The 24180-nt window shown below is 32.9% G+C and overlaps 2 protein-coding genes across 2 annotated transcripts; both read left to right on the top strand.

Moving 5' to 3' along the window:
• The first annotated feature begins 544 nt into the window (after positions 1–544).
• LOC110639323 (lon protease homolog 1, mitochondrial) lies at positions 545–13592 on the top strand. Its single transcript, XM_058144580.1, has 20 exons — positions 545–1040; positions 1825–1890; positions 2314–2505; positions 2650–2715; positions 2847–2888; positions 3027–3149; positions 6965–7063; positions 7271–7336; positions 7427–7513; positions 7705–7744; positions 8485–8656; positions 9447–9571; positions 9778–9908; positions 10001–10105; positions 10288–10401; positions 10994–11161; positions 11463–11564; positions 11883–12080; positions 12293–12811; positions 13097–13592. Exons 1-20 carry the CDS (start codon positions 729–731, stop codon positions 13289–13291), a joined length of 2922 nt encoding a protein of 973 aa, XP_058000563.1. The 5' UTR covers positions 545–728; the 3' UTR covers positions 13292–13592.
• Positions 13593–20642: 7050 nt separating this feature from the next.
• Positions 20643–23595, top strand: LOC110639309 (uncharacterized). Its single transcript, XM_021790199.2, has 6 exons — positions 20643–21064; positions 21644–21868; positions 21964–22137; positions 22267–22373; positions 22588–22892; positions 22989–23595. The coding sequence occupies exons 1-6, from the start codon at positions 20843–20845 to the stop codon at positions 23543–23545; spliced, it is 1590 nt and encodes a 529-aa protein (XP_021645891.2). The 5' UTR covers positions 20643–20842; the 3' UTR covers positions 23546–23595.
• Positions 23596–24180: the final 585 nt, after the last annotated feature.

Here is a 24180-nt window from a genome sequence, read left to right as displayed (position 1 = left end):
ATGAATCCAAACATCAGAGAATTGAAAATTGAAAACTCACTCACTGTGCAGCGGGAAGGATGAGTAGGCGAGCTTGAGATGCGAGGTTGGAGAGGACTCACAGTGCAGTGGGAAGGATGAGCAGTGGCGAGTTTGAGATGCGAGGGAATCCGTCCTTCAGTGGTGCGGCGAGCTTGAGAGAAATGGACTTGAGCTGAGAGTGAAAGAATCTGAAGGCTTGAGCTGAGAGGAATGGATGGTGACTGGTGCCTGCGTAAGTTGAGAGAAATGGCAACTGAGTTTCGTGATTTGTTGACGACGCCGGGGGCAGGCTGACGGAGATAAGAGAGCCGACTATCTGAGGGTTTAGGCTTAGACTGTGAGATATTATTTTTTACTGAAACGATGTAAAGTCATTATTATTGTAAATTAAATTTTTTTTTTTATAAATTCAACCAATCATATCATCAGTAAATTAAAACAATTAAATAATTCATATTTATTTATAATTATATAAATATAAAAACATAATTAAAAATAAAATCATATATTTCTTCATAATTATATTATTATAAAATTCTAGAACATCTCAAAACTTCCCAAGGGTTTATGAAGGGCTTTACCTCAACACTCAACCCTTCAAAGCCCCTTCTCCAGTCATTTCCTTCAATGGCGCTTCCAAACTAAGCGCACAAGAACTCTTCAATTCTCAATTTCGCCTTTCGATTCTCCCAAAATCTCCACCTACAATGTTGAAGCTCCTCTCCTCCTCTTCCGTGCGCCAAATCCATAACCACCTAGCCTCTCCGTGCGTCCGAGTCACTACCGAGTCGTCGACGAATCCGTTGCTCAAAGCGCTCGGTTCCATTATCGGGTTGACTCGGGCGAAATCCGGAAACCCTTCCTTTTATGAAAGAGCTTTTTTTTCCTCGGATTCTTCCAGCGACGGCAAGGGCGAGGTGGTAGAGGTTGAGTTGAAGAAAGGAGAGTCTGGCACTGACAGTGCTGACGCAAGCAATGCAATCGTGCCCACTAGTCCTAGGCCCGAGGATTATCTAACGGTTGGTGCAATAAAGTTTTTTGTTGGTCGTTGGTTTGGTTGCTGGGAACTGGAGGAGTAGGAATGAGGAGGGAAAATGGAGGATTTTGCTTTTTCTTTGGGTTTAGTGATCTTTATTCAGTTACTGATACATTGTGTTAGTTAATGTAAGCGCAATTGACGAAGTGAATATTAAGGTTTTTTCTTTTTGTAAATGATTTTCTTTTTTTTTGGGGGGGACTTCATTGGAATACAGGGAATGTAAATTTTCATTTGGGAGATGATTAAAATAAATATTTTAATATTTATTTCTCCTCTTTTAATGTTCAATCATGAGCATTTGGATTAAAATCAGGTTCTCTAGCACTTTCAGTTTCGTGATTGTGCATCAGTTTGCCAAAGATAGTCTCTTTTCAATATTTCTTCTAATATTATCTAATTGTTTCGAGTTACAGCAAAGGACAAGCCCTACTGTGATTGAATTAAGCTATTTTGTGAAATTGCAGTCCTATATAGAACCTGTACTGGCTATCTTAAAGATAGAAGATTATCAATTTGGCAAATAATTGGGGTAAAAATGTAGTTAATTCTGTATTGCTGAACTTGTTTACATGGTTACGTAGTTAGAGTTTGTGCCACGTTCTTCTGATGTGTTTGAAACATTTACAGACATTGCTGAGAAATTTTGTTTTATGTACATTTGATTGATGTTTCTATTACCAGCAACTCTAATGGTAGTTTGATGAATTTGAACTTATTTAGATTTGGCTTTTACAACTGATTTAATTTTTCATGATTTTGGGCAGGTGTTAGCGTTACCTTTGCCACATAGACCTTTGTTTCCTGGTTTCTACATGCCAATTTATGTCAAGGTATAGCAGGTTCTTTCATATTTCATTGTGAAGTTCACTGGGATTTTGCTTCTAGAGTTGACATATCCTGCAATATTATTGGAGTTCAGGATCTAAATTTTTGCAAGTTGGTATTTTGGCTGTAAGCCTGTTAGCCATGCAATTTCTTTTGAATTTTTTTTTTGGTGGAAACTTTTTGTAAAATTGTTACAGTGTATAGTAATTGCGCAATAGTTTGATAGAAAATTTTCAATGAATCTTAACAGTTTGCAAGGTTAAATGTAAAAATGCTTATACTTTTGCTTTTCACATTAGCTTTGCTAATGTCTAATTTGATTTCTTTTCATTTGTTGACTTTTAATGGTGTTTATGGATACAAACTTTGAACCATCATACAGTTGGTGCATAGTGATATATTATTGTTGTTATCTTTCTTAATTGCAGGATCCTAAATTGTTGGCAGCTTTACAAGAAAGCAGAAAAAGGCAAGCCCCATATGCTGGTGCTTTTCTTCTTAAAGACAAGCCAGGGACTGATCCTAACATGGTGACTGGTTCTGAAGTAGAGAAAAACATATATGATCTTAAGGGAAAAGATTTGTTTAATCGTCTTCATGAAGTTGGTACACTTGCCCAGGTGCAGAATTATGTTGCAACCTTTTTAGTTGTGCATTGTTCTTTGATGCTGCTACCTCAAAGAAATGCCAGTTATGAATAAAGTAATAACAAGAAAAGTTCAGAGCGCTAATGCAATTTTATCTATGGTTTGTTGTTGTACCAGATTACAACCATCCAAGGAGACCAGGTCATCCTTATTGGTCATAGGCGACTTCGAATAACAGAGATGGTAATTATTTATTCTTTCACTTCTCTGATTTTTTTGTGTCTAAGTTTTCAAATTTAGGTTGTGTGATGTTTTTCTTTCTTAACCTTAGCTGCAAAGTTCTCAATGCTGAAATTATTATGGCTTATTCACAGGTTAGGGAGGATCCCCTTATTGTCAAAGTTGATCATCTCAAGGTAGGATCTCTATTCTCTATTTATTACTTATTATTTAAAAATCTATGGTTGTTTCTTATGTAGAAGTAATTGTTCCATATGTAGAAGAGACATTCTAGTATCTTTCCCATTCAAGGGTACACTTTTCTCTCTTTGCAGGAAAAACCATATAACAAGGATGATGATGTCATAAAGGCAACATCATTTGAGGTTATTTCAACACTAAGAGATGTTCTAAAGACAAGTTCCCATTGGAGAGATCAGGTTCAAACATATACTCAGGTGTGTTCCTGTCAAGGTTTTTAAGTCTTTTCTCTATTACTTTTCACTAGAGCTCTTGGAAAGTTTCTTTATTTAAACTCTGTTACTTTGTATATTTTATAATTTGTAATTATGGAGGCCTTCGTGCTATTTGTTTAATAGGCTTATGGCTTGTCATAACAATTGTCACTCTCAATTTGTTGTCCTTTTGCTGATTCCCAAAATTCAAAACTGTGGTCGTACAATCTTAATTATGTAATTTAAGTTGAGTTAGAGGAAGAAGGAAGTGGCTAAAAAGAAAAATGATGCCATGACCTATGGGCTAGGTAACTCCGCCTAAGTGTTTTGCGCTTAACCAGTCCCAAGCCCGGATAAAGGAGGAGGGTCGCGGTAGGTGACAACCAGCGTAAAAATTTCGTCACACCTTATGATATGGATTCAAATGATATAATCGTTAGTGCATCCTCTACTTATGACGCGCTATATCGGAGCCCGGTTGTAGTGAGAAATATGCAAGGGTGTAGGGTATTCACCGAAAGCGACGCGCCATGCCCGCGCCCGGGTGTGGTGTTAAGTGAGCAAGGGTTCCTACATCATGGACAGGTGTGGGTAAAGAAGTTAGTCTATAGGACAGATAGTAGAACAGATGGTGAAATAGAACACAAGATAGACATAGAAAATAATAGAAGATATTATAGAAGGAGGCCAATTAGGAAGGAACGGGATAGGAGAAGGATCAGGGTTGGTACTTAGAATGTTGGATCACTTACAGGAAAATTAATGAAGCTTATGGATACCTTGGAAAGGAGAAGGGTAAATATTGCTTGCATTCAGGAGACTAAATGGGTGGGAGAGAAAAGTAAGAAAGTTGGTAATTCAGGGTACAAACTGTGGTTTACCAGAAAGGAGAGAAATAAGAACGGAATGGGCATAATCATAGACAGAACTTTGAAAGACGTGTAATAGCCGTGAAAAGAGTAGGAGAAAGAATTATATTAGTAAAACTAGTACTAGAAGGAGAAATAATAAATGTAGTTAATGATTATGCCCTACAAATAGAACTAGATAGTGAGAGTAAACAAAGGTTTTGGGAAGATATGGATGATTTAATGCAAAGCATACTGAATGAAGAGAATGTTTTTATTGGTGGAGATTTGAATGGACATGTAGGAAGTGATAGGTAAGGTTATGAGAATGTTCATGGAGGTTTTGGTTTTGGCAGTTGAATTTTGCTATGGCATACGACCTAATACTAGCAAATACCTACTTTATAGAAAGAGAGTCACATTTAGTGACTTTCAAAAGTGGGCAATATAGAAGCTAAATCGACTTCCTCTTAACCAGGAAGACAAATAAAGCTCTATGCAAGGATTGCAAGATCATTCCTGGAGAGGCTTCAACAAGTCAACATCGGTTAGTGGTCTTGGATGTCAAGTTTAGGAACAATTCTAGCAAGGTCAGAAGAAATAGTGTAGCTCGAACAAAGTGGTGGGAGTTCAAAGGAGTAAAGCAAGTGAAGTTCAAAAATGAGCTTCTCGAGTCCGAAGCATGGAAGCTGGATATAGAGGCCAATGATATGTGGATACAGATGGCATCAAAGATTAGAGAAGTAGCTAGAAAAGTACTTGGAGAGTCTAAAGGACATGAACCACCCTCAAAAGAGAGATGGTGGTAGAATGAGAAAGTACAAAAGGCAGCAAAAAGAAAAAGGGAATGATATAAGAAATTACCTAAATGTGATAATAATGAGGCATATGAACAGTATAAGATAACAAAGAAAGAGGCAGAAAAGGCAGTTAGTCAAGCAAGAGCACAGGCTTTTGAAAAGTTATATGAGAAATTTGGAACTAAAGAAGGAGAGAAAGATATTTATAGATTAGCAAGGAGGAGAGAAAGGAAATGTCAAGATCTCAATCAAGTTAGGTGCATTAAGGATAAAGAAGGAAAATGTTAGTGAAAGATGGAGAAATTATTTTAATGATCTCTTTAATAATAATCAAAATGGTAATAGCGTGAATATAGACTATAGAACAATAAAAAAGAATGTGAATTATACTAAAAAAATTAAATCTTTAGAAATAAAAGAAGCACTTAAGAGAATGAAAGTGGGTAAAGTCTATGGATCCGATGGAATACTAATTGAAGTGTGGAAGTGTTTGGGAGATATGAGAGTGACATGGTTAACTAAATTATTTAATAAAATTCTAAACTTAAAGAAAATGCCTAATGAATGGAGGAGAAGTATTTTAGTACTTATTTTAAAAAATAAGGGAAACATATAGAGTTGCTCGAACTATAGGGGAATTAAACTCATGAGCCATATTATGAAGTTGTGAGATAGAGTTGTGGAGCATCGACTACGTCATGATACTTCTATCTCTCTCAATCAATTTGGCTTCATGCCCGGTCGTTCAACAATGAAAGCGATCTTTCTCATTTAGAAGTTTGATGGAGAAATATAGATATGTGAAGAAAGATCTACACATGATTTTTATTGATTTGGAGAAGGCCTATGATAGTGTTACAAGAGATGTCTTATGGAGTGTGTTAGAACAAAAGAGAGTATCTATTAGGTACATACAAGTGTTGAAAGATATGTATGAAGGAGCAACTACTATTATGCGCACAGTGGGAGGGGACACAAGAGATTTTTCGATCTCAATTGGATTACACCAAGGATCAGCTATAAGCCCTTACCTTTTTATATTAGTTTTAGATGAATTAACGAAACATATACAAGAAAGTATTCCTTGGTGCATGATGTTTGCGGATGATATTGTTCTGATAGATGAGACTCGAGGAGTCAATAGAAAGCTAGAGCTTTGGAGAAGTACTCTGGAATCAAAGGGCTTTAAGTTAAGTAGAACGAAGACCGAATACATGCATTGCAAGTTCAGTGAAGGCCAAACTGATGATAGAGAATGAGTTTGTTTGGATGGAGTGGTACTGTCCCAAAGTAATCACTTTAAATATCTTGGCTCAGTCCTTCAAGTAGATGGGGGATGTGAGGAGGATGTTAGTCATAGGATTAAAGCCGGATGATTGAAGTGGAGACGTGCCATGAGAATTTTATGTGATGGCAAGATTCCCAATAAGTTGAAAGGAAAATTTTACCGTACAGCCATAGGACGGGCTATGTTATATGGTAGTGAGTGTTGGGTACTGAAAGAGTCGTATGCGTCTAAGATAAGAATTGCAGAGATGAGAATGTTAAGGTGGATGAGTGGCCATACTAGACTACATAAAGATCGTAATGAGAGTATTAGAGAAAAGGTAGGAGTGGTACCAATTGAGGATAAGTTGAGAGAAGGGAGATTGAGATGGTTTGGTCATGTGAAGCGTAGACATACGGAGGCTCCAGTTAGACAAGTAGAGCACATTAGGTTAGATGATAGAAAGAAAAAATTGGGTAGACCTAAATTGACTTGGAGAAAAGTAGTACAACATGATCTAGAAGCATTACACATTTCTGAGAATTTAATCCAAAATCGTTTAGAGTGGAGAAAGCAAATCCATATAGTTGATCCCAAATTTTTGGGATAAAGACTTAGTTGAGTTGAGTTGAGTTGATTTGACCTATGGGCTAATTGTAACTCCCCTTTTTACATACGGGAAAAAGAGGCTGTTGAAGTTTGTGTTATACATTTCTCTACATGCTTGTTTGATATTATTTTGTTGTTTGTGGTTAATTATATGTTGCATGGTTGCTTTATCCTTATAGCCAGAGCTGGAATGTCATCCACGTGTTGATATATCTGGTTATTGCAGATTGATTGATTAATCAGTAGGCTTTCAGTTTTTTTCATAGTAATTCCTTTTCCTCTTGATGACTGCAGCATATCGGTGACTTCAATTTTCCAAGGTTAGCTGATTTTGGAGCTGCAATATCTGGAGCAAGCAAATTGCAGTGCCAGGAAGTGCTTGAAGAGCTGGATGTAAGTACTAAGTAGCATAGGACATGTCTGCTTGACCGCTTTTTAACAGCTATCAGTTTTTATATTTGATAGGCTTTGAAACATTTTGTCATTTTTATTTGGTGAAAGATGTAGATCGTCAACATCAAATCCAATTGAACACCTTCTTTATGAGGTTCTTTTGTCTGACACTGTTATCTTTTGCAACTATAAATATTGGCATCTCAGGTGTATAAGCGTTTGAAACTCACACTGGAGTTGGTAAAAAAAGAAGTAGAAATCAGCAAGATTCAGGTAAACTGCGTCATGGTTTTTATGCATGCAATTTGTCATCATCAACAGAGTTTTGATTTACATTCATTAACTTTTAGAGATCTCATTTAGGAATCAATTGCAAAGGCAATTGAAGAAAAGATAAGTGGTGAGCAGCGTCGCTATTTGTTGAATGAACAGCTTAAGGCCATAAAGAAGGTATTTGATCCACTTGATCTCTATGTATATGAACGGCTGAGTGGTTGTTGTTGTGCTATCCTCTCAGTGACCTAACTTTATTTATCATCATTTCATGTTAGCAGCTATTCGGATAAGTCAGAATCGGATATCAAATAAGTTTTATTTTATTTATGTTGGACGTAACTGGAATATAACTTGTTGTGATGCAGGAACTGGGATTGGAAACAGATGACAAAACTGCACTCTCTGGTTTGTCTGATTTGAATTATCTTTTGTTGGAATAGATTACCTTTGATGAGGTTTCTTTGTCCTTTGAAAATGTACACCTGGTGGAAGCCAGTTTCATATTTGAAATTTATTTGTGAAGCCAACATAACAACCTAATTTGGCCAACAATGCTAATTCTAATTTTTGCAGTGTAATATGATGTTTAGAAATATTGTAGCAGCATAATGATGTTTAGAAATATTGGAACTAGGTTTTGTTTACTGTTTTAATATGTTTGTGTGCATATTTTAATCTTGGTTCTAAATACTTGGAAAGGGTTTGAGGGTTATTTTTGTGGTAAGATTGAAGTTAGATCTTGAGTTTTAATTTTATTTGGTCTTACAAACCTAATATAGAAAGAATCAGGCAAATCGATAGATTCATTTTGGTTCGCTGATTTTGGCCTCAATTCAAGCATATTTGCAATTCAGTCAGCTTTTAATCGAATTGCTAGGGTGTGGAATCAACTCGAATCATGCATTTCTAAAAACTATGATAACTGCATTTTTGTCCCACGTTGGTTTAGCCACTGCTTCTACCTCAAGATAGATAAGAGCATTTATTTTGGATTATAACTTATTGATTTGAATGTTTTCTGATCCTTGATCGCAGCATTTTTTTCCCATGTTGGTTTAGCCATAGCTTCTACCTCAAGATAGATGAGAGCATTTATTTTGGATTATAATTTATTGATTTGAATGTTTTCTGATCCTTGATTGCAGCAAAGTTTAGGGAAAGGCTTGAACCAAATAAAGAAAAAATTCCGGCTGATGTTTTGCAAGTAATAGAAGAAGAGCTTACAAAACTGCAGCTTTTAGAGGCCAGTTCAAGTGAATTTAATGTTACTCGTAATTATCTGGATTGGTTGACTGCATTGCCTTGGGGTAATTATAGGTTTGTTTCCCCTTTTGCTGGATATTGATAAATTTCTCATTGAAAGTAATATTTAATTATTGTGGTGTGGATGAATATAAGCCAAATGGATGAACATGATAAACCTTGCTGGTGCTTTTGTTGTATGAGATACTAACCTTTTTAGCTGTCTCATGCTTGTATGGCTTAAGTCTTGGGAGGGAAGCTCTTATTGAGTTTCTGTTTGGTTTTTAACTATTAGATTAATAATACAATTCTTCGTGGTTTTCAGACCTGGACTGGGATGGCTGGTTGGATTTGGGAACTTAAAAATCAGTCTGGAGGCTAAGCCCCCCACATCTTAAATCCTCTTTCGAGGACCCAGTTAGACCCATGTGAACCAGCTGAATAAACTGGGAATCGCTGACCAGAACAATTCCATTGAGCTGAGCTGATCCAAATTAGGCAATGTGGATCTTAAGCTGCCTATCACCTCATTTAAGAACTTTATTATGTTTGCAAAAGTTGGATTTTGATCCACTTCCCTTTTGAGGGATTCAAACTATTATCAACCATTTATCCAAGCAATATCTTTGAGTTGATGTGGATAGGCATAATGGTTAAACATAGCCTTAATTAATGTTAGTATTTACATTTAAATTATATATTTAAGAAAGTTTTGCCAAATAATTTAATTCTCTCTCTCTTTTATTTTGTGATGCTATAAATTACATTTGTTTAATTTATCAGAATGTTGACTTTGGAAATTTATAAAGAATTTATATATAATATTGGTCTTTCTTAAAAATTTTCCCAATAATTTCAAGTGCAGTGATGAGAATTTTGATGTCCTTCGAGCACAAAAAATTCTTGATGAAGATCATTATGGACTAACTGATGTTAAGGAAAGGATATTGGAGTTCATTGCTGTTGGAAAACTCAGAGGAATCTCACAAGGTTAGTTTACATTCACTTTTTCTTGTGCATGTTTCCATAGTTGAAGAAGATTTCCATTGATTTAATTGCCTCCTTTTTCTTATCATATATATATATATATATATATATGTATGTATATATATATATATTCTATTCATATATGGTATGCCTGCTAGTTACTTCAGCATCAGTATATAATTTCTGATTTTTTTGTAAATACATCTCAGGGAAAATCATCTGTTTGTCTGGCCCGCCAGGAGTGGGCAAAACTAGCATTGGTCGTTCAATTGCGCGTGCTTTGAATAGGAAGTTCTTTCGATTCTCTGTAGGAGGGTTATCTGACGTTGCTGAAATCAAGGTTGTCAGAAATTATATTAGACAACATATGTGTGCTTTGACTGCACAGTTTATGAGTGTACATATCTTGTCTGACATTGAGATAACACCCAGGGGCATCGTCGAACCTATATTGGTGCAATGCCAGGAAAGATGGTGCAGTGTCTGAAAACTGTAGGAACTGCTAACCCTCTTGTTCTGATTGATGAGATTGACAAGGTACTCTGATGTAGGCAGGTTTTCTTCGATTTGAATTTAGTGTCATTTTTCCCCCTTCCCATCTATGCTTTCTTTTGGTGGTTCAGAATGATTGCATTCTATTATTTCAATGTCTAACTTTGAGGTATTGTCTTTTCCATGAATGAACTTAAATTATTAAATTATGCTGTGAATGATGGCAGTTGGGAAGAGGACATGGTGGTGATCCAGCAAGTGCCTTGTTGGAGCTTCTTGATCCAGAGCAAAATGCTAATTTTCTGGACCACTACCTTGATGTTCCAATTGACCTATCAAAGGTTAGTTAATATAGTGATTTTCAGACACTGGTTTTTTATCATGGCCACATTTTCTCATATTATATTTTCTTTTCTTGCATAGTGCTGAGCACATTCAGTGGCAGATCTAGAAAAAAAATTTTTTGGGGTCAACATATAAAAAAATATGCATATCAAAAATAATGTTTTCAACATCTAAAAATTTATTAGCCAAATCCAATTAACCTTTTCATATAAAAGAATATAATTAACTAATCAGATTCCAAGAAATCGTACAAAGAAGCAATTTATTTATTGTTTATCAAAAAGAGGGTTCACTAATTAAATTTATGAGGGGTTAAGTTAAATATATATATATATATATATACGTGTGTGGAACTTTTTAATAAAATGAGGGGTCAATTGACTGCTCATTTTTTAAGGTGCATCCGCCATTGAGCACATTGTGATTGTGTGCTATGCATATCATGTCATTCAACCAACATTGGCATGTTTTGCATTTTAAGTGTTAGTATAGATGAGTGAAGAAGTCTGTGCATTGTTCTAGTTCACTTTATATTATGTCTGTTTTAAGTTTTATTTGGTCTTTCATCCTTGGAACATTTTATTGTAGGTTCTGTTTGTATGCACAGCGAATGTTGTGGACATGATACCTAATCCTCTCTTGGACAGAATGGAGGTAATTGCTATTGCTGGGTATATTAGTGACGAGAAAATGCACATTGCCAGAGATTATTTGGAGAAGTCTACACGAGAAGCATGTGGCATCAAGCCTGAACAGGTCACTCTTTCTTCATGTGTAAAGTTTTATATGATGAGGTTTCAGTTTTTTGTCACCTCAGGTGCATGGTACAATAATGAATTGGTTCTTTTATTCCCTCCCAATTTCTGAAAGAAAGAATATGTGTAATAGAACTTAAGTGGATTTAATTTCTGGTAACACTAAGATATGATGTTTTTAAGATATTTGTTGACTTGAACCATGTTAGTAATTTTAAAGCGCATATGCTTCTGGCTACTGTTAGAATTATTTGCTTGATATATCATTTACTGAAATAATTATTCAATTAAATAATTTCCAGGTTGAGGTCACAGATGAGGCTCTTCTTGCCCTCATAGAGAATTACTGCCGAGAAGCAGGTGTTCGGAATCTTCAAAAGCACATAGAGAAGATTTATCGGAAGGTCTGTATAGAACTTGGGATTTTATTAAAGAGCCAGATAAGACATTTGCAATCAGATGTCAATAGTTTAGTGGTTAAATGCCTGCCTTGTGGTGGGGCCATCATGAATTCAGACCCTTGTATCCTCTCCTCCTTGAATTAAAAAAAAAAACAATTGTAATCATGTGGCATTTCAATATATGTTGCATACATTTCTGTCCCATTTGCCATTCTGGTAGCAACTACATGGTGGCTGAGATGCATTTATGAGAAACATACTTGAACAATGAAATGCATTTGGTGCCTTGCTGCTTAAATTTTCTGTGTTATTCCCTTCCAGATTGCACTGAAACTTGTACGTGAAGGAGAAGAATCCGAATCTGATGTTTCTGGGGAACCAAAAGAAGCAAAAGCAGAATCTGTTCAAACCTCTTCAGAATCAATAGACGATGGCAGTAGTGAAAAAAATAATGAAACCTCTACAGATCAGCCATCTGATCAAATTCAGGGTCCTGTAGATCAACCTGTCGATTCAAAGGTATCCTAAAATTTAGTTACTGTTAGAGAATTGGGTTTCAGCACTAAGACTGTGGCAAAGGTTGAACCGTCCTTTTAGCACATGAGCATTTGATGGTCATTTTTCTCCACATTAGGACGTCTCAGTTTTTCAGTAAAGAACACTTAAAGCCTCTAATTCCATTGTCAGTTAGTCACATTTTCACATATCTTTGTTGGTTTTAATGATGACAGGAAGCAACTGAAACTCAGAAAATTGAGGAAAGTGAAGTAACTAGGGCAGTTAAGAAGGTGTTGGTTGACACATCTAACCTAACTGATTTTGTTGGAAAACCTGTTTTCCATGCTGAGCGCATCTATGAACAGACTCCAGTTGGAGTTGTGATGGGTCTTGCATGGACTGCAATGGGTGGTTCCACCTTATACATAGAGACCACTCAGGTTGAGCAAGGAGAGGGGAAAGGTGCTCTTCATCTTACTGGTCAACTTGGAGATGTTATGAAAGAAAGTGCCCAAATTGCTTACACAGTTGCTAGAGCAATATTGGTTGAGAAAGAGCCAGATAACCCCTTCTTTGCTAATTCCAAGCTTCATCTCCATGTTCCAGCAGGGGCCACCCCCAAGGATGGGCCCAGTGCTGGTTGCACCATGATCACATCCTTGCTTTCCCTCGCCATGAGAAACCCTGTCCGGAAAGATCTAGCAATGACTGGGGAAGTTACACTAACAGGGAAAATTCTTCCCATTGGCGGGGTATGTTCCAAACTCTTAATTTTTCTTGCGCGTTAAGTTCTGATTGTGTCATATCTTCCTGCTTCATTGGTGGCATTTCTAGTAAGCTATATTCTGTGAATTCTTTGAAACTTTGAACTATTAAGCAAGTTATGTAGGCTCTGTAGTCTAACTATATAAAGTAATTGTCTTCAATTTGTTATGATTGAAACGTGAAAGCTATTTCATCTTTACCTTTTGCTCTGCTTTGTAGTTGTCACCCATTTATGTGTATGTTGAGAACTTCATTTCTTGTGAAATAATCAGGTTAAGGAGAAAACAATAGTAGCAAGGAGGAGTGAAGTGAAGACTATCATATTCCCATCAGCTAACAGAAGGGATTTTGATGAGCTTGCACCTGATGTGAAAAAAGGCGTTGACGTCCACTTTGTAGATAACTATAGCCAAGTATTTGATTTGGCCTTTGGATATGACCAGAATGGGGTAAATGAACACTCCTAAGTATTCCATTCTCGAGATGACTATTTTTGAGGGTAAAGTGCATATGTTCTTTGTGACCATATCCTGGAACCAAAATCAGTTCATAGTACAGACTAAATTTTTTCATCTTATGGGTGGGAGATGATTTTCCATTGCTTTATTCACATGTTATAGTTCATGTAAAACTAAAACCTCCCATTAGTTAATAGGTGTAATTTAAATTGCAGAAAGGGTTGAGTTCGTATTTTTTATGACTGATTTTGGGAACATCAGAAATGCAGCCATAGTGCAACAGTATAAATGAAAGTTTGTTTGAATACAATAGATCTTCTTCTTCTTCTTAATTTTTATTAATTTCTGTGAGAGGAAAATAGGTGGAAATTTTGGCAACCGTGTTATTTCAGTTCAATTTAAACTTTATTAAAATTAAATCAAAATAGAAATGAAAACAAATTGGTCCCATATGATCCAATTCAAGATCTAGGAAGCCAGGGGTCAGGATCGCGAGTTGTCGAAGCCAGGTATGGCGGGTCTGTGTCGCATATGCACACTAGAGTCCAGATGCGTCAATAAGTGTGGCTATAATTGGGCCGTTAGGAGAAATTCTCCACACACTCAAAAAAGAATAGTAAGTCCCACAAGTGTACTTGATGAAGTGAGACCCCCCATTTCTAATAGAGGAAACGACCATAGAATTGGGTATTGAATGTGTTGTGACATTTTATAAGGGGAAGGGACTCTATTCCCACTTAGAAATGGTTCTTGATTTGCTAAGAGATAGGCTGCAATGGGTGCCGACCACTCTTGAATTCCTTTCGCTGATAAAGATACCAATATAGCAACACTCACCATGTCTAGGGTAAGTATCCTTTTGATGACCTTAGAGATATGTCTGCATATTTCCTATGCAAGTGTACGTATGAGTTGTGACCAGAAATTGACCACCTACCATTGATAAAGATATGTTGGTTTACATGTTTGATTCAGGTTCCATTTTCTTTATTTGTTATATTATAATTTTATTATGACAGGAGTTTTATCAACTGAAATCAATGATTAATAATCTTTGTGTTTTTTTTCTTTAAAAAAAAAAAAATCATGCTTTTAATAATAACGGGTAGTCAGTGCAGCTTATATGATAAATACTTGACATTAATTTAATGATTAATAATACAAAATTGATGATTCTTCCCATAGATTTTTATGTCTTAATATCTCGCAAATGTTCTTAGCACAATTTACTATTCTTGATTTTGTTTTTCTTCCTTGCAAGGATAAACTTATAAATATGCTTTCTTTACCAAAGTGAAAAGAATGATGAGATGTGACTAATGGAAAAAATTAATTACCAGAATTTATGTTTACAAGTACAATTTTATTCTTTTACTATTACATTAATTATACCACATCTCAAAAGCTTCTATTTTGTACCAAAAATGACATATTCTTGCTAAAAAAGCTCTCATCAAGTCTCATGCGTGTTTAAGAAAATATTGTTCCATGATTATGACCTTTTTTTTATGACCTTTTCCCTTGTTATTTGCTTCAATCTATAGTATTGATTCTTTGAATCCTCTTTCTAAGTGAAAACCTCTCCCTAATTATTATGGGTAATTATTACTTCTAATCACTTGTATTAAGACTTTTTCCTTCACAAATAAGACTTTGTGGACTCTCATCATCACCATAGTCTACATAGCTCATAAAAAGCTATCCAATAAGAAATTGAAAAACTAATAAGACTTTTTTTTTTAATCTAAACTTATTCATCATCGTGAATTTAATATGATATAATCTATTTATTAAATATATAAATTTTATATAATTATATTTTATCTGTAGTAGATTAAATTTAGACAAAAATCTTTCACTAAGAAAGTTTTGATTTGATAACTATTTTCATACCCTTTGACTATATATAATTACAAGTAAAAAATTTCTTAGTCGATCTGAATTAAAATCACTCAATTTTAAGTGATTTATAATTTTTTTATTTAAATACAAATACTCAAAATTGACTCGTTTGATTTTATTTGATTAATTCAATTTTGATTCAATTTTTTTTTTAATAATAATTTAATAAATAACTCAAACCAATTCACAATTTGAAATGATTCAACTTAAACTCGTTTGAAAGGATGAGAATCAAGCTAATCCATGATCTAAAATAACTCCAACTTAACTCAATTCATTTATCATCTCTATATAATATATATGAATAGTGAAAATCTCATATTCAAACTCCTTTGTCCATTTAATACGGTCAAAATTCACATTAATTTTGAGAATTATAAAATAAAAGGATTGGCTCTTGTTTTTCAGTCAATATATCCAATGATTTATAATGCCTCCATTAAGAAATATCTATAATGACCATAATTAGTAGATCATTAAAGAGCAAATTGATATGGTGAGATTTCTAGCCTCCCTCACTAAAACATAGGTAAAGCCAAAATCTAAATTGTGTACTTTTTAGTTAAGCATGAATTAGAGAGGATCCAAGAAGATATAATGCATGCACCTTCATGATTACAAGAACAATAAACTTGGAAAATACCCCACAAAGATTTCACCTTTAGATCAACCTCAATATTTATTTGGTTTACAAATAATGGGGGAAAAAAAATACCCAATCACTAGCACAATGACCTCAACATTTAGAGGAAATTGGATAAGGCTTGAGAGAGAAAGATTTGGGGGGACCATGTTGGGTCATACTTCCACCAAGAAAATAGAGAGAGAAGTAATGTGTTTGAAGAGACTTATTTCCTAAGTTGAAACCATCACTATCATATGAGCTTGTCCTTCTTTCTAATGAAAATATATTATGATTAGATCATGTGCATTGTGCAGTTATAGTCAAAAGGAGGAAAATTTTCCCCTCTTTCTTTGGTACCCTTTTTCTTGCCTATTAGATGATAGGAATATGTGAAGTGAGAGAAGCAATGTGTAAGCTTCTTCATATATTTATTATAAATTACCCAATAGAGCTGAATATAGTGTAGGCACCAAACTACATTATCCAAATTTTTATCCCTATCAGCCAACCCATTGCCTTTGCCCATTCAATATCTACTCTCTAAACCCTTTATTTCTTACTTTTTCATCACAAAAATAATTTTTTAATTAACTTCAAATATTTTTACTATACAATGTGTTTGTGTTATATATAAGATTTAGATAAATTTTCTCCCTTTAAACGAGATGAAGTTAAATCTGATCTGATCTAGCTCTAATTAAAACAACTAAAATTTCATATTTATTGGCCTTAGTTACGTGTGGAGCATTTTATCCTTGATAAGAATGGCACAAAAAATTAAAATGCAGTGTCGTTTTCAATGTAAAGTAAAATATACAATTGGAGAACCATTAGGCATTTCAACTTTTCAATCCCCAAAAGCAATGATTATTATATGCTAAGGATATATTATCCAGATTAGTGATATAAAGTTTAGGACTTTAATGTGAATAAATCCCTTTATTATTATTATTATCATTATTATTTTTCTTCTTCCACAAATCATGCCCTAACGATGTGACATATGATTCGTGGGATTACAGCTTCTTGGAATTGACATTTCAATAGCCAATTAAACCAGCTGTGGAATCATTCATAATTAACTATAATGCATATTAGAATTATGTCTCAATTTATATAGAATTTATCAATCATACTTTTATCCTAATTCAAGTCATGGATGATTTGTTATTTCTTTAATTTTGGTGTACACAACTTAAATTTTCCCTTTAAAAAAGGAAAAATTAAAAAAAAATATTGTTTAATTTTATCAAAACTGAAATCAAAATCAAAATTGAAATCAGAATTAAAGATCATTCATTCAATTTAATTTCAATTTCTCTAACTCTGGAATCGATATTTCAACATGAAATCAGATTGTTACAGACGAGTCGTTTTTAAATTTAATCATACAAATTTTCAAATAAATCCTTAATTTTACAAGTTATTTAAATTCAAGCCATTTCATATTTTTATACATTTTAAAATAAATTATAAATCATTTTAAACTAAAATAATTTATATCAAATTTAAGAATTATTTATATCATGATATTGATGAATTAATAAAATTATATATATATATATATTACACTCACAAAGCAAAGTCAACTATCAAATCTGGTAGCATTGAAATAAAGCATGATTTGCTGTGGTTAATTGGCAAACCAATCAAACAATTGGCAATCTAATTATAATATTCCCCTGAAAAAGTTAATAAAGTTGGCTTCTTCTTTAGACCAGACCACCTCTGGGTGGCCATGGCTAGCTGATCTCATATTTACTGTAATTAAATTGGTTAATTACCCTACAACTAATTAAAGAAAAATCTAAAGTATCCAAAACGTTGATAATGCTTAGGTCACTAAGGCTTTTAGTTGTTGAAATCATCACTCATCAATTCATATTTTTTTAATTTATTTTCTTCTTCTTTTTTTTTTTAAAATCTAAATTCAAACTTAAAAAAAAAGTACATACAATAATAATTATTATTTCTTTATTTTAAGTTATCATTTTTTTTTTTACTCGTGACGCTTGGATTACTATGTCATAAGAGATTAAAGTTATATATCTGCTAACAATTTAAACTTTTGACATGATGATAAATATTTGATCATATAATTAATGTGGGCAGAGATTTTGATTTTGAATCCCTAATAGGCTTACCAGAGATTATTAGCAATGTGATAGCTCAATGAACCAACATCCTGTCTAAATTAAATTACTAACACGTGTTAAAAAAATTAATAATGTTTGAAGGCTGCCGACTAACTTCATGATGGAAACCTTATTGTTATTTAACTATCCTTATTTTATTGCTCAATTTATCATCTAATTATATATATATATATATATATATATATATATATATATATGTAATTTAGGATATGTTTATTTTATGAAAAATAAATTATATATGAAAAATATTTTTTATAAAAATTATTTTTTAAAAAATATTTTAATGAAAATATTTTTCATTATTTGATTAAAATTTTAAATTAGAAGTACATATTTATATCATCTATGTGTATATGTTTTCACATTTAATAAGATTATCATATTTTTTTTTAAAAAAATAATTTAATTTTTTTCTCTAATCAAAAAAATATTTTCTATTCACTTATTTTTTAAATATTACAAAAATTAAAAAATAAATATTTTTAAAAAAAATAATTTTCACAAAATAAATAAAACCTTAATATTATTATGAAGAAATGCTAGCATTAATAATGAATGATGAGAGTGATGATCAACACATCTTACTCTTTAATTTATGTGAATTTGTATAGTTTTTTGATATTTATAATTTAAGATATTCTTGAAATAATTTATATTGAGATTAAAATATAAATTTATATATTAAAAATAATAAAACTCAAATAAATTAATGGTTGAAATATGTAAATATTATAATATGGTTTTTGTTATGTACAATGAGTGTCCAAGTGACGGGTCCACCATACAAGTGGAATCCACGATATGAAGGGTGATGCGCGTGGCTGCGGGATCAAACAACATGCGTACTGTTCATGGTGACGGCTTACGAATGGAAGCACCAAATGGCGGCTGCCTAACGATGGCTGCTTGCTAATCATATACTGCCACGTGGATACTAAACTCCTCCCAATCCTATGTTTTTGTGCCAGATTTCACTGCATCATTATATAGAGGATCTCCTCCATCTTGCAAAATTCTTACTCAAACCCATAACTTAATTTATACAATTCATTTAATTAATAAAAAAATAATAATGCCCCCTCCACCCCATACTAATAGATAATTAAAAAAAAATTCTCACTTTATTTAATATTTTAAAAAATTTTAAAAATGAATTATTTTTGTTTTCTAATTTTATTCTTATTTATTATTATTTTCAATGTATTTATTTTTTTAACATTTTTCTACATTTTAATAGTACTATAAGGATATTTTTGCTAATTATTAATTTTTTTTATAAAAATATTACTAACTAATTATTTTTTTAATTATTATGTAAAAACCTTAAAAAGTTATTAAAATAGGACACAGGGAATATAATATAAATGTAAAAATTTATTTTTTTTTTAACAAAATTCAGTATATTTTAAATGATTTATCATTTATAAATTGAATAAATATATTCACCTGAATATACATGTAAGTCTTTTTATTATGAAAATTTTTTAGTTCCATTTCATAATCAAATTTCTTTAACAAATTTATTATTTTTTTTAATTCAATCGCCTTCAATTTAAATTCAAGTAATTTTAAAAATAACTCTAATTCCTTTAAAATTTATTAACATAATTAACTCAATTTATTTTAGAATCAATGAAAAAGCCAAGATTTTAAATCTTAATATAAAAATAATAATTCTCATTAGCAAAATTTTTTTAATGTATGAACAAAATTTGAAAATTCAAAAGAAATTTACAAATTATTAATTATATCTAAACCATTAGCATTTGTTATTCATGTGATTTTTTTAAATTTTTATGTTGATATACAAATTTCATAAATGGAATTCAACTCACTTGATTTTCTAGAGCATAACAACCTTCCTAATAACATTTACATGAGAGTACTAGTAAAATATATGTTTATATAGGCAACTATATGTGTATGAAATGAGTGAATAAAAAATAATTATTTAATTTTATTTTAAAAATAAAATTTTATTTCATAATTTAATAATAAGGAAAAATATTCATAACTACATATTTTGGCTATTTGGTAGCTTTTCCTTAAAGACAATTATACATTAGACTAAATCTAAAATATAAATATACGAATTTATGTATTTAATAAGTAAATTCATCATACATCTTATATTTTAAATTTATAATGGACAGAATCCTGACAGAAAAAATTTCTAGACATCCACAATTAATTTTAATGATCATCCAATTGGGAGGGAAATTCAATTTTTTTAAATTAATAATGAGATTATGAATTCAAAATTTAACAATTCCATCTAAATTAATCATTTCTAAAGTACTAAAAAGACAATCTAAAAAATTTGAAAAAAAAAAAGAATCTATTCTCTTATAACAAATCCAACAAACATTGAGAAGTTGGATTAACACAAACTAGTATTTAACCATTAAAGAAACAGAGACAATGAAAAGATTTAACCAAATAACTACCAGGTAACTAAAAAATAATTCTTTCCCCTATTTACTCTCTTTTTTTATATTTTTTTTATTATACAGTCTCTGTTTATTTCCTATAAATTAAGAAGAAAAAGAAAAAATGACCAATAAAGGTAAAACATACGTGGGCACAGAATTCTGATGTCATCAGACTTCTTTACTATGGTCACCTATAAAATCCATTATTGGATTCATGATTATTCCCTGTTCAAACCCATTTCTTTCTCTCTCTTTCGATTTTCTTTTTAAAGTTCATCCATCTCTGTTTGTTTTCTGTTATGCTCTGTTTCCTCTGTTATTCGTAGCTTCTTATCCCCAGGGGTTAACCTCTATATGTATATATATGTGTGCACCAGAGTATATATTTTTGTTATAGTGACAATTAAAGAGGAATCTTCAAGTGGGTTATGGTTAAAAATTAATCATGGCTCGAGAAGTAGGAGAGTCTAGTGGGAGCTTTCTGTGGAGTAGTAGTGGAGATAAGAATGCTAATGGTGGGTTTAGTTCAACAGAGGAAGTTCAGAACCCATTATTATATGGATATGTGAATCAAGAAAATGACCATAATGGTTCTGTCTGTTTGCTTCGACGCACTGAAGCTGCTAATAAGAGGATTAAGGAAACACCAAAACAAAGCAATGAACAGGTTTTGTGATTTCTCTGTTTCTTGGTTGTTGATCTTGGATTTATAAGTTTGTCCCTTTTTTTTTTTATTTATTTCTCCAAGAAATAGAGAAAAAAAAGAAAGTTGAACCCTTTGGGATTTTGGAGAGTTTTGGTGATTGCGTGGATTTTTTTTTTTTATATATTTACAGATTTTTGTTTTTTTGTTTTTTTTTTTTTTTTGGTATTTGCATGGGACGGGGCCATGCCCATGACATGTGATATTAGCTTACTGCATTTTCTTGTTTTCTTGTGCTTTGTTTTTCTTGGTTCTCTTTTTTGTACTTTTCTTATTATACAGAAATGGGATTATAATTGAATATACACTACATTCATCCATTGTTCTTATCAGCTGCCTTTCATTTTCATGGTGGGGTGTTTTTATCTAACCATAATGGACCCTCTCCATTCTTTTATGTTGACTTGGGGGGGTTTTGTCTTCTTTTTCTGCCTTCTTCTTTTCTCCTTTTATTTTATTCTCATTTTTCTTAGTAGATGATTTGTGTTCTTTTATTACTCATTTGCACAACATAACTCATCATCATCTTGTCCTTTACTGCAGGCTCAGATAGCTGATGCCCTCTTGAGTTTATGTCCATTTGGTTTAAAACTCAACTTCACACCATCTTTTATAGATTCTGTGGGGAAGAATCTAAACCATTCTACTTCTGCAGCCAAGGCTTACCGTCATCGCTCAAAGGTTGATGATTTTGGGTCTCAACAATTTTCTGACAAGATGAAGGCTAATAACTTCTCGATTTCGTTAATTATAATTGGCAATTGGGAGGTAATCCTAATCCTTTTAATTTAAAACAATCCAAATGATGGAGGCCAAGTCCATTTTTAGTATCATTATCTAATACTTGAATAAATATTGTGCAGAGAAAATCCAAGCATGAAGGTGATCTGGTGGGTAAATGTTATTATGCTAAGAAGAAGTTGGTGTGGGAATTCTTGGAAAGGGGTTTGAAAAGCAAAATTGAAATTCAGTGGAATGATATAATAGCCATGAGAGTTCTTACTCAGGAGAAACAGCCTGGAACTCTTGAAATTGAGGTTTTTTTTTATTTTTTTTTTATTTTTTTTTATTTTTTTTTATAAATTGAATTTAGAAGTGAGATTTGAGAGCTTCTTTTTAGTCTTTTTGGTGGATTTTCCGTTTTAACACGGTGACTTTCCTTGCAGTTGAACCAACCTCCTACTTTCCACGAGGAAACTGATCCACAGCCAAGAAAACACACTATTTGGAGACTAACATCAGATTTCACTAGAAGGCAAGCTTCCATCTGCAGGTTTATAGCCCCCCTCCCCTCCCCTTTTCTTGCTGATTTGGCTTCGAATAAGGACTCGAACTTGAGACCTTATAGTATAGAAGATGATTGCAGTATCACTGAACAAGCTTATTAGTAGTTTCATAGAAATTGATTTTCTAGTGCTTCTGTTCATCAGCTGTTTTTATTATTACATCTAATGTATTCAATCTCCCGGTGGATATTGTTTCTTCAGGAGGCATTATGTTATGTTTCCACCAGGATCACTTGACACAACCTATGAGAAGCTTGTGCAATGTGACAGAAGGTTTTATGAATTGTGCCAGAAACCTTTCCCAAGTCTTCAATCTCCTTATTTTGAGCCAAATATTTTCAGTTTCACAAATTCCTCTATGGATTACCCTATGGATAGGCCAAATGTTAACCCTGGATTGCAGTTTAATTTTGGCATTCCCTCACCTCTGGTGGCTATCCAACATGTCGAGTCTTATGAGCAAGCACCCCAGCCATCTTTTAAGGAAAGACCTTCACCCAATTCAGGTACGTGCTAATTTTTCGCCAAGCAATTGCATTGTAAGATCTCCAGTTTTGTTAAAAAGCACACACTAACTCTTCTTAATTTCTTGGTTAACATAGTTGTGGATCACGTTAGATTTGAGATTCCAAGAATGGCCTTTTGGGAACAAGGGATAAGCAATAATTTAGCAGCAGCAGATACTTTTTCCCCGAGTATTCTTCCATTCAACCAAGTGGATCCAACTGTTTCTTTCCAAGGCAACCCATTAACTTATTATGGTCAAGGAGGTGACCCCAATAACCATGTAAATAAAATGCTAACTAATCTTGTAGACCATTTGCTTGGTGACACTAAAGTAGAAGGTTATGATGAGATGTATCACATGGCAAGAGTGGAGTCACTGAATGCATTGGTCAATCTCTCCCAAGAAGAGAACCTTGCAACTGCAAGTGAAGATAGTTCACAGCAGACATTCTATGGGCAAGAAATGGGTACTGGTAGTGATGACTTGGTTTTGGGTACCATTGAGCAAGCAATTGGACTTGGTGGTAGTGGTGGTGGTGGGCAAGATTATCTGCAGCTTGTTTCCAACATGCCTTCTCAGGTCTGTCCAAGCATGCAAAATTTTGGCCCTTTCAACAATTCCATCAATCAATTCCATAATCGCTGGACCTGACATGGGGTTATGGAACCAAAGAGATCAGAGTATATATTAGCATTGCATCATCTCCTTTTTTTTTTTTTTTTTTTTTTTAATATATGTAGCTTTCCATTTTTTTTTCCCTTCCCTAAATTCACCCTTTTTCCCAAGTTAGTCAATGAGATGGTGCACTATCTAATTCCAATGTCAAGAGTAGTAAATCTTTCAATCAAATGGAAAAAAGAAAATTGAAAAATTTTAATGCCATAGAATTGTTCAATTATGTTCCAGAAATCAACTGAAATGGCTAGAATTCTAAATTTATGGTTTACAAATTCTTTAATTTTCTGAGATATATGTTGTAAAATATAATAATACCCTTGTGAATTTAAAAATAAATAAATTAATTTGGCATTATATTTTAATTCATGAAGTTTGATCTTACTGAACCTTAACAAGACTTGATGAAATTCTCATGCTTGATCATCACTAAACGCGTCCAAAAATGGCTAACTTAAAAATAAAGAATCTTTCGATGAGATCAGACTTCACTCAATCAAATTCTGCTAGCCGTCATTGGGGTTGAGAGTTGCTTATTTCCCACATTATAGGATTTCCATTACTGATTTTGCTGGCACCTTAGTGTGAATTATCTATTATTTTATTTTTAA

The sequence above is a fragment of the Hevea brasiliensis genome, chromosome 3, assembly GCF_030052815.1.
Source record: "Hevea brasiliensis isolate MT/VB/25A 57/8 chromosome 3, ASM3005281v1, whole genome shotgun sequence".
NCBI classification, from domain to species: Eukaryota; Viridiplantae; Streptophyta; class Magnoliopsida; order Malpighiales; family Euphorbiaceae; genus Hevea; species Hevea brasiliensis.
Note: the sequence above shows the minus strand (reverse complement) of the source record. Positions and strands in the feature narration are given on the sequence as shown.